This window comes from Anomalospiza imberbis, chromosome 1 (assembly GCF_031753505.1).
Source record: "Anomalospiza imberbis isolate Cuckoo-Finch-1a 21T00152 chromosome 1, ASM3175350v1, whole genome shotgun sequence".
NCBI classification, from domain to species: Eukaryota; Metazoa; Chordata; class Aves; order Passeriformes; family Viduidae; genus Anomalospiza; species Anomalospiza imberbis.
Genome location: NC_089681.1, coordinates 16,437,471 through 16,449,518, shown reverse-complemented (window position 1 = coordinate 16,449,518; position 12,048 = coordinate 16,437,471). Strand labels below are relative to the sequence as shown.

Genomic DNA, 12,048 nt, shown 5'->3' with positions numbered 1-12,048 from the left:
GAAAGTCTGCCATTCTAGCACTGACATTTTCCACAGTGTTTCTGTCACTCTGGGTTAGAAAAAAATCAGCAAGTATAATCCATAAGACTTGAACTCTGGTTAACTTTAGCCCTAATTCAGATTTCACTGGTATTTTAGCCTGGCATTAAATTTAAAATTCATCATTTTGTAGTCCTCCCTTACTTTTTTTTTTTTTTGGTTTTCTTTTCTTTTTTTTTTTTTAATAAAACAATGAATGGAAAATAGGTTTTAATCTTTTAGGAGAAAAGAAGTACAAAAAATGCATTGGAGAGGAGATGGGAATTAAATCTTGAAAATACAAAGGTTTACTACTCAAAATATAAACATAACATTATCCCATTACCTAATGTCAGAATAAATTACTGGCAATACATAGCGTGGTCCAGAACCTAACTGATGAGTTTATGCAATATCCCAGAAGATATTCAGGTATCATTTCCCATACTAAATGTGAGAGATGTAATGAAATGGAGTCCAGACTGAGGAATTCTTGTTCTCATTTCTGTTCAGATACTCACAAGAGCTTTTTCAAGGCACCCAAGGATTAATAATATGTGCAACGCAATTGAAGACAAGTAAAGAAGTTTAAATTTTGTTGCTTCTTCAGAGTTCCACATAAAGGTATGATTATTAATGTTCTTTCAGGTAGATCCCTGTACCTACAACTTTGCTATTTTTGATCAACAAAGCTTTTGTTGATTCCAGAGTAGCCATGGATGAAAGTGGCAACAATCACTTCATTGGTGTATATCAAACACTATATGGAAAACATGTTAAGACAACCCAGAAATGGGAAAACTGTCCATGATTTCCTCTATCATATACTGTTGGAGAAGCAGTACATGTGCAGGTACTGATCTTCACAGAGAATTTCAACCTTCCCTAATAAGAGGGCAACAAAGCAAGGTACAAGGCATCAAGAAGGTTTAAAGAATATATTGGTGTGATACCGTACAGGCAGCCATAGATATTTCACTGTTGTAAAATTATGTGTCAATTGCCCATATTTCTTTCTCCACTGAGTCATTATTCAGAGCCTCATACATCATAGATTATAAATATTCTAATCATAATATTAATTATTGAAAAAATAGTTGTTTTGTCTTAAACAGATCAGCTCCAGAGAACAGGATCCTAATATAAGAATAAGAATGTAAAAAACATGCACAACGAAAATATGGGGATCTCACTGATAAGATCAGATGTGTCAGTGCACCTTCATCAATGAGTTTTATTTTTTACTACATCCACATGACTTACTTTTCACAAGCAATTTTTATTCTACTTTCAGTCGTAATCATGTCACTGTTATCTCTGGCCATGTTTGAGGTTTTTAGTTATGGCCCTACTCCACTGTCAACAAAGCTTGGGCATGAACAGTATATCTAATTGTCTGAGGCAAGAGACCAACTGTAATACAGTATAAAGCAAAGGAGGCAGATAACTGACTGGGAAAACATTTCATTCAACTATATGGTTCTGTTATCAAACTTATTTCTGAAATGAGTTCGGGAGAAAATTAGCTAGATTCAGTCCTGGATAAAGCCATTTACACTAGAGTTAAAGAGCCTTTCAGGTTCTTTCATATATTGAGTTCTCCCTTAAAAGATTCTCAGTTCCTGAGCTATTTTGTTGCAAATGATGCAACAAGTAGACGCCCTGAAATACCAAGATCATGAAGTCATAGTGGTTCTTACAGCTGTGGTGTAGAATATTGTAAATATTGTCATTATATAATCAATACCATCACCTTATTTGTTGTAGTCATCATAAAAAACTCTTAATGACAAATCTTCATTTATACATCAATGAGGTTTTTGATTTCAAGGCACAAACTACCATTAAAATCCACAGTCAATGTACAATCTTCACTCAGAACAACAAAAATAACCCCAACTAAACTAAATAGAACAAAAAAAGTTTCCTACATCAAATCCAAAAACAACATTTTCACAACACAGAACAAAAGGACAAATAACAAAAAATCCACCCCTGGACCCTTTGCTACAATTATGATACAAATTCTCCACTCTCATTCTACCTCATAACATGGTTTAATACTTGTTTTGCCCACTATTTCTCCCAATTAGTATGCCTTCTAGCAGTCATACAAGGCCAGAAATATTGTGTTCAGAACAGTAAGGCAACATTAGCATGAACCAAAACTAAAGACATGAAACCACTGTTTATATAAGCAAAGACTTTATACATGGAAGTTCCTCAATATATCATAAAAAGAAATTGATCTAACTTGTGAAAAGATCTCTTTTTTCTTTTAACCTCAACAAGTTAATGTTCTTATATTCAGTGCTAGACACCTTTTCTGAAAACTATAAACATATCTGAATATTGTTCCACATAACATTGTAAACCTTTCCTTAGTTTAAAAACTACATAATTCCTGTGTATCTGCATTTCATTGCAATATGAAAGAACTATAATTAATCCAACCAATACCATACAAAGAACAGTATTTTCTGCGTAATATTGAAGCTATTATAATATAGATCCTAGCACTACAATCTGCCCATGATGAATACAACTCAGAGTACAGTAATTTCAGTGGTATATTACAGAAGTTCAGAAACAGTGTCCAACTTATATTTTGAAATAAAATTACTTGCTTAACCTAACATTACTTCTTTGCATTCTTATTACTGATATAATACTAATGTACCACTAACAAACAGGCATTCCTTGTTATGGCCTTATCTTAATGTTCATATTTAATTTTAAATGAGCACCCTGTTCTTAATTATTGTTTTCACACTATATCTTCAGAGTATTTAAATATTTGAGATGACAGATAAATATGCAAGGTGCGCTAATTTAACTTTGGCTGGCTGTCAGATGCTCACCAAGTCACTCCATCACTACTCCTCAGCAGCACAGAATGAGAAAACTGGATGAAAAAGCCCATGGGTCAAGATAGGGACAGGGAGATTGCTCACTAATTAGTGTCATGAGCAAAACAAATTCAATCTAAGGAAAATTAGTTTTATTTACTGACAATTAAAAATAGAGTAGGAAAGAGACAAATAGGAACAAAACTAAACCCACCATCATCCTAACCCCTTTCTTCATGAGCTCAAATTCACTTCTTTGTTCCTGACTCTTCTGCCCCCTCCTCTCTCCCAAAGTGGCAAAGGGGAACACGAAATGGGGGCTGCAGTCAGTTTGTAACACTTCATCTGTGCAGCTCCTTCCTCCTCATGCTCTTTCCCTGCTCCAGAGTTAGAGTCCTCCCACAAGAAATAGTTCTTCACATCCTTCTCCAATATGGGTCTCTCTCACAAGGCTACAGTTCTTCAAAATCTGTTTCAGTATGATCCTCCCAAGGAGTCACAGGTCCTGCCAGAAACCTGCTCCTCCTTGGGCTCTCCACAGGGTGACAGCTTCCTTCAGACACATGTCCAGCACACACCACAGGTGGATCACACCAGCAAGGACCTGTATGAGCTGTAGGGGACAACCTGCATCAATAGCACTCTACAGAGGCTTCAGGGGAACCTCTGATCCAGCACACCAAGCACCTTCTTCCACTCCTTCTGCTCTGCCTGTAGTGTCTGTGAGGTTATTTCTCTTGCATATTCTTATTCATGTCCTTCAGCTGCTATTGTACAGCTTTTTTTGCCCTTACTCAAATAAGTTATCACAGAGATGCCACCAGCTTGTCTGATTTGCTCAGCTGTGTCCTGTAGTGGATCTGTCTTGGAGTTAGCTAGAACTGCCTCAGTCTGATATGGGGGCAACTTCTGATCTCTTCCTAGAAAAGTCACTCCTACAGCCATCCCTGCTACTGAAACTCTGCTTTGTAAATAAAATCAAAATACATGTACTAATCAAATCAAACTGAAGCATGCATATACTGAAGTATTTTACTGAGCCAGCAGAGGTTAAACCTAAGAATTCTGATTCATCCCCAAATATTAAAACTGTGTATTCTTATATGATGTTATAATTCAGGTACTAGGACAGTTTTTATATGGTTATATGCTATTCTGCAGTATTTACAGTTTAAGAAAAAAATATCAGTGTAGTGTAACACTTAAGCACATTTTATTTGAACTATAGCAGGCATGATCTCTGACTAAAGAGAGGGCCATTTTCATTAGAATTGGAATTTTTATATGTGGAATAACTTGTTCTTTCAAATGTTTTGAGAAAAAGGAAAACAACTGCTCCTGCCCAGTGCAAGCAAAATAGGAAGCTACTAGAGAGAGTGCAGTGAAGGGGCACTAAAAAGATTAAGGGATTGGAACTTCTTTCATATAAGGTTGAGATAGGTGAGCTTGCTTACTCTAAAGAAGAAGAGGATCACTGAATCTCAATGTCTATAAACTCCTGATGGGAGGATGTAAAGAAGATGAAACCAAACTCTTTCCAGTGATGACCAGTGACAGGACTGGAGGCAATGGGCACAGACTAAAAAACAGGAGGTTCTTTCTGAACATCAGGAAGCAGTTTTTCCCTGTGGGGGTGACTGAGCACTAGCTCTGATTGTCTAGAGAGGTTATGGGGTCACCATCTTCTGAGATATTCAAGTCTGGGCAGCTGCCCCTAGGCAGCTCTGCTTGAGCAGTGGACTTTAACTATAAGATTTCCAGAGGTTTGTTCCAACCTCAGTCATTCTGTAACTCTGTCAACCACGCTGACACAGAGACAAAGCATTTGTTCAATTAATTTTCTGCAGTTCTATGAATGCAGAAAGCGGAAATTTCAAAGGAAAATAAGACTTATGTTTTTAAATATTCCCATAAAAATAATTTTGGTAAAAATAAAGTTCTGAGGTTTTGAGCTAACACTGTGCCACCATCTCATGAATTGGCAGGGAGGGAGAAGGAAGGCAGCATTAAGACGTGAATACCACCAGTGGAGTGTAATCATCCTTAACAATCTCCAAGTCATTAATATCTTAAACCTGCAGTCACCTGTGACTTGTCAGTAAATACGTACCAGTTTATGTGCTCAAGGATTTGCTTCTGCCAGTGGTAGAATGTCTAAAATCTTATTTGTCTTTTTCTCTTTTTTAATGTAGACATGCCCTTGGTGCATTTAAGAAAGGAAATCATGTTATGCAAAATGTGGCCTTATGGGTCTTAAGTTCATTCAACTGCTCAGTGGAGATTTTCAGGCCATTTACAGAACTTGTACGAAGTGTTGTAGCTGTGCTTCATTCCCTCAAATAGGAAATACTAAATTCTCTCGGCTGACACATTTGACAAAACTTTCAGAAATTCTAGATATGTATACAGATTTCATCTTGCTCACAAATAGTTTTTAATTAAAGAAATAAAAATATGAAAATTCTTTGGAATGAGAAATCTTAAATTCTAATTTTGAACTTTTTGCCCATCTGTGGAACAGAGACTGAATAATTTTTCAAGGACTCTTGACACTTTTTTATGACTTATAAATTAGATAAATCTGATTAGCAGTCCTTGGAACAAGGATCAAACAAACAAATTACCTTATTCCCAAACAAATTTATAATTTTCATTATCAAATTCTAATCAGTTATATAATTATCCTTTTTTATTTTCCCAAAGTAGAACATAAGGATGGCTTCGATCCAGGACTTTGCAAAATTAGAGTGAAAAATAAACCAGTGTAGCTAAATGGTTTTTGAAATTTTAAAAATAGTCAGATTTTCACTGAGTCCTCTGATGAATTCAGGTGCAAAGGAATGAGCCTTATAGGCCTGTCTGATCAGTTAATGGAGTGTGATGCAGATGGCAATATAAAACAAAATTTAGAGGTAAAATATATCCCTGTACCAGCAAGCACAGATGATGATAGTCTCTTATAAAACATTTCTGAGCTGCACATCTAATTCATGTTTTATTACATCTAAACAAGTCCATTACACTCAGCTCACACAAAATGATACACCTGGAAATAGAATATAGCCATTGCTTCCAGGTGTTTAATTCTTGAAATTAAAGACAACTGGTGTCATAACTTAGCTTAATTGCTCTACTTTGACTCATCTGACATTATCAGAGCTCTCAGTACTTTGGCTTTAAAGCGTAGGTATAAAGTACATAGGATTTTAATACAGTGTTTCAGACAATAGAATAAACATCTTCAGAACAGTTCCTCACAAAGGGGAAGTGAATTCAAGAACTTCAGTGATTTCTCATACAGTAGAAGGGCAAATATGATATAAACATACACAAAGTAGCCCTTCTGCTTATAACACAGAACTAGTGGGCCCATGAAATTGCCTCATACCATTGAAGAGTTGCTTCTGGCAATTAAGTTAGAGAATGACATAAAAAACATGAGAGCATCCACTAGGCATACAAAAACTAAAAATATTTTGGGGGAAACAAGAGGTTTTAACATCTGCCCATGCTCATCTGGTCTCAGACATTTCTTAAAAATATCTGAAATGTGCCTAGTACAAAACCTGGACTGTAAAGGTAAATCGTATAAGTGAAAAATGTTATGGTCTATGTGTGCTTCTGTTTGGTTGGTTTAGGGTTGGAGGGGTGGGTGGGGGGAGGGGTTTTGTTTTGGGTTGTTTTTAAAGACTAGCCAGAATATTAAACTTACCTTATTAGTGTTGATAGCTGTGATGACCCACACACATTGAGCATTGCTGTCATATTGAAATGGAAAATTGGGTGATGCAAAAGTGCCTCCAGGTCCCTGAAGATTGGACCCACAAGTTTTGACTGCAAAAAGAAAGTTAACTTTTTAATTCATATAGAAAATACATGTAGCAGATTCATAAACTGATCTCTTACTATAATTAAGATATGAAGAATTAAAATACCATTGAACAAAACCAGAACCGCTTCTTACAAGAGAATTTTTGTGACAAAATAAAATCGACCTTCTCTTGTGTCTAAACTTATAATCTTAAAAAAAGTTGAAAGTATTTCGAAGAAAAACAGTAACTACAGGAACAGAAACTGCCTTAGTTATTTTTAAAATTATTCAAGGACTAACTTATGCCGCCTTCACTAATGTCTTGAAACACAAATCTAAATAGTAGAAAAAAAAAAAAGGATCACCTTTATCAGTGTGCATATGTGGGGTTTTTTGTGCATATGTGTTGGTGTATGGCATGTCAGCATTTTTTCTCTTATAACCCCTGTACAACCTATTGAAACAATGACCGAAGCACTGAAAAGTTTAAAGGAAGCTTGTAAAAGTTAGATTAACACAAAGCAGTGTTACCTATTTCTAAATGTTACAAAGGGTATTTATTTTCAAATCAAATTCTGTATGTGTATTTACAATAGCATATCAGGTAAAAAAAACCCCATATTCTTAATTACGTAGCTTGCATCTCTGTCACAAATAATACAAAGGATATAAACTGTGTCCTTTGTGCTTTCAAATGACACTTTCAAATTCCTAGTGCCAAATGGTACTAAATTCCTAGTCTCTTAAGTCAATAACACTTTTATTGTTCTTTCCTTGATATTGAGATCTTTGCTGAATGCTCTACTGGTTAACTTTTCCTGTATGAAGATGTAAAACTGACTAGAAACCTCAACTAAACATGAGCCTATCCTATTTCTCCAGTGATTATCATGACACCACATAAACTGCAAAAGCTAAAGAACTATGTCTTCCACTGTATTATGACAGACCATCTTGCATAATTGAATAAAAAAAAATGATCCCAGAGTTGCATTGCACTTTCACAAAGCATGTTTATTTGATCAATACTGAACACAGGAAGATTCAGCTGCAGCTGGATGAAAACTTGTTCCTTCCCTCACATTAGCTTCTAGAAATAATTTTTGCACCACCCTCAGAGAAACAATACTCTAGTGATGAGTGTGTTCAAAGTCATACCAGATGCTTGGAAAGAAGTAGAGGGTAGAGAGGTGAGAGGAGGGCTCCTCATTTAGGATCAGTAGCTGAAGACATTAGGGTCACGAGTGTCACTAATGCCAAGCGTTTTTGTCTATATATTTGATAAGAAATTTTATGTCTCCTTGCAGCTTGTATCTGTGTGTGGGAAGTAAGTCAGAAGGGGAAAAACAGTGACTGTTCTAGACAATTTGCTGCTCCATCTGAACGTGTGAGTCCATCCTTTGGGGCAGAGTTGGGATGTAAAGCACAGCTCCTATGCCTGTGTGCTGCAGAAGAGTTATGAGCTCTGTTTGCTGCCTTTTCTTGGTGTAGCCTCTAGTGAAGGCCTCAAAAGAAACCATGCCATTCTATAGTGGAATGAAATCTAAGTCTTTGACCCCCACAATAATTTCTATTATTTATACTGATTTTAAATATTCCTATCAGACACTTGCTTCCAGTACTTTAAGTTTGAAATACAGAAAAAACCCCTGTAGTGATTAGGACAATTTTCTGTGTATTTGTGCACATTAATATTTTCATTATATATTAATATCTGATCTGTAACTACACACTAATACTTTAATTCCTTGATTCAGGTATTCATCACATTACATGCTGTTGTATTAGGTCGTCAAATATTTTCAGTAAAATTTCTTTGTGATTTTCTTCTTTCACTGAATTTTTTGCCCTTTATCCATTTGCTCAGGGTCAAAACCAGGTGTAGACTTACTTCTCCACTACTTACCTCTTATAAATTCAAGAATTTCTTATCTGCTTATAAAATGCGTAATGAGGAAGATTCATGAACTACTGGTTTTATATTAAATCACTGCAATTTTGATATCCATGTTGATAAGTTCTAATAATTAGCATGTGATAGGTTTGTGTCAGCTCCTTATAAATCAAAGTTTATAATGTAAATTGCTTAGTTAAACGAGCATACTGAAATACAAAGTTTGTGTTAAACAAAACAGCATAGGAGAATCCTTTTTTATGAAGAAAGTGGGGACACTAGGATTAAAATTTCAGGTACTTACAAAAAATTTAATAGGATTGGCTATCAAACAATAGATAGATGCCAAATAGAATAATCACTGTGAGGGTAAGAATTTCTGTTTACCTTTACACACAGGTCTATGATCACTCCATGCAGCAAAAACTTCAGCTATCCTCTGACAGGTGATACTTTTGGAACCTTGTAGCACATAATCTTCATCACAGGAGAACTGTACTGTTGCTCCCAAGCTAAAATCAAACAATGACATAAAAAGAAGCATTTTTTAACAAATAGATAGCAGTCCATTGTTCCCATTCCTTTAGATATGATGGTCTTGACAAAAAATACCAATATGTAATCCAGAAATTTCTGCTCTCAATAGTAAAAGGCTGAAGGCTATGGACTACCCTGGTAGTGCACAATGTTCAGCCCTCTCTGGGCCTACTTTGGCTGGAGCTGATTTACCTCTTTTAACAGTCATTTGGAGGTAAACTGACTATTTTCTAACCTAACTTCAGACCTCCATACAGTAAAAATTTAATAAACCTAGACCTTGTGTAACTAAAAGTAGTTATTTATGTAAATTGAAACTAGGAAAGAATGCAAAAGTGATATAAGGGAGTCACCTAGAGGAAAAGTTCAAAGGTCAACTACAAGAGTTAAAGAGAAATTCCCAATAAAAATATTTCATTTCTCTCAGTGAAAACTTCAGGATATAAATAATATGCTGTGAATATCTTGCACCCCTGATTGTTCTCGAGGAAATGTGGCGCTTTTGACTTTAGAAGTGGAGGGCATTGGAAGGGGGAGCACAATTCCAGAGAAAAAGGGCTAGATATTAATTATATTCTTGTATTTAAAAAGTAGTTTATTATTAATAAGAGTATACTACATTATTTTGTATTATTGTAAAAATACTAGTTATAGCAATGTTTTATATTTTGATTAGTAGGTTAAGGTCTTAATTAATCTTGTAGTGAAGTCATAGAAGTGATCTCTCTACTCTTGCCAGCAACAAGATTTTGAATGCAACATCTACTAGATAAGTTACAAGAAATGAAAGTTACTACAATATGAGGATTTGCTCATTTAACCAGCATATGTTTCTCACATTAATAGAAGAAAATAAAAGATTTCTAAAAGCATATTTGTAGGTGTTTAGCTGTAATTATTTATTAAGTTATAATGCTGGCTTGAAAAGGTTTTGTACTTTTTCATATAAAGCTGACATCTGGTGCTGGAAACAGCTCAGGAAAAAACAAGAAGTCCAGAAAAACATTTTTGGTTGTTTGTTTTGTTTTGTTGCTTGTTTGTTTTTAGTTTGTTGGGTTTGGTTTTTGTTTGGTTGGTTTTTTTTTTTTGTTTGTTTTTTTTTTTGGTTGGTTGATTACATAAATGTATATTCTTGAGATAAGTTTTTTTCCTTTAAATATCATTATGGTTTCAAATCCTGATTATAGCTGAAAATAGCCAATACATCAGGCCTTTCTCTGATATCAGTACCTCACACTTCATAATTTCAGTCTGCTGTCTTTAAAGGCTTTGCTGTCACAGCTGCAAAGTGTAAAATGTTTTATTTTATAAATAAATATGTTATTATTTATAAATAAATAAGTCATGCTATACACATGACTTAGAAGATCTTGGCTACACAGTGAATGTAGTTCTCTGGGTATTTTAAGATTAAATGTGCAGTACCCCCAAGAGTTTGTTATAGCAGACTTCCTGTATAACACTGTAGTTATCTGACCCTCCTTGGATGGATGACATTTCCCTGTCTTTGATACGTTACATACTAGTAAAAAAAATGGTTCAATATTTACTTGACACTTTGCTTGACCCAATCTTCAAATCTGAGTTTGGTCCCACAAGATATGACATTCATTTTTGCCAAAAGACATACTAAAATTAATTTTTCTCTGAAGGGTTTGGCTTGCAAAGAATGAGGCCTGTTTTTCTTTCCTTATGGACATTTTAGTATTGCAATTCTTCAGTTCACAAAGGCAGAGAGAAAAATAAAAAGGCTGAGCACACATTTCAGAGAATAACTTTTGTCAGGTAATCTATTCAAATGCATCTATGATGAAAAAACTACTAAAAAAGATTGATACTTATTAGAACAAAAATTAATTTATGGGAGTTAGAAATGTTAGATATTTTAAAAGGAATGGTGTCAGCACAAAATAGCTGATGAAATCTGGGAAGTACCTGGGCCTTACAGAGACATAGTTACTGAGAAAATGCGGACGTGAATGATGCAGTCACCTGAACAGACATCTCAGAAAAGGAGGATTTAACAGTGGGTAACAGCTCTATAAACTGTTCCAAAACAGTTCCTGTTTGAGTAAAAATGTTTGTGAAATAGTGGGATAAAGAATAGCTGCAGAATCCACCAAAAAAGGAGATATAAAACTGAAAAACTGAAAAAAATAAAAGGAAACAAAATGTAAAGGCCCTTGAAATGTAAGGATAAAAGGCTTTTATAGGCAACTGAGGAAGAAGACCCACCAGGCAGATCATAGAGTTGGAGGATATTTCAAAACTGTGAAACACAAAGATTGTCTATAACTAATTTAAAAAATTATGCACAGCTGCTACAGGAACTATATGGTTAGGAAAGTTCAAAAGGTAGCAATTGGGAAGACAAGAATATCTTTCTCAAGATTAGATTTTCATAATTATTTGCTTCAGAAAGTCATGTTGAGAAAATCTGAGCATCTTTATTATTAGGAAAAAAAAGGAACACTTGAAGAAAAATAACATGGAAATATATTTCCTTTAACTAGCCATGGACTGATTTAAAGAGGAAATGCTGAGCAGGAAGTACACCATTTACAAATAAAATTAAACTCTTGGTAAAGAAAAAAAACTGTAACAGGCAAAAATCCCAGAGGTCTGAATGATTATAAAGATTGTACAAGCATGATAATTATTTCTATCACCTACAAAAGTATAAATAACATTCACATTATGAGGTCCACTTTACTTGTCCAAATCAGTTTTGATATTAAACTGATATTTAATAGTATATGACTAAAAGCATATGACTGGACTCAGAGTGGGACTGTATAATTTACAAAATCTTGTATGCTGTGTGAGTGAGACCTACTAAGGGCAATTAGATAAGCAGATGATAAAGTACCAGTCTAAGAAAGAAAAAGGAAGAGCAGGAGATTATTTCCTATAGAAGATAAACTAAAAAAAGGCAATAA

The 12,048-nt window shown here is 34.8% G+C and overlaps 1 protein-coding gene across 3 annotated transcripts in view; it reads right to left on the bottom strand.

The window, feature by feature from the left end:
- The window catches only part of CSMD3 (CUB and Sushi multiple domains 3), a 586,072-nt gene that overhangs the window by 321,368 nt on the left and 252,656 nt on the right, over positions 1-12,048 (bottom strand). For all 3 annotated transcript variants that reach the window (XM_068182735.1, XM_068182715.1, XM_068182726.1), the window contains 2 exons: positions 8,960-9,084; positions 6,580-6,701 (listed from right to left, as the gene is read on the bottom strand). In XM_068182735.1, the coding sequence (XP_068038836.1) occupies positions 6,580-6,701; positions 8,960-9,084 (247 nt within the window). The remainder of the gene's footprint in view (positions 1-6,579; positions 6,702-8,959; positions 9,085-12,048) is intronic.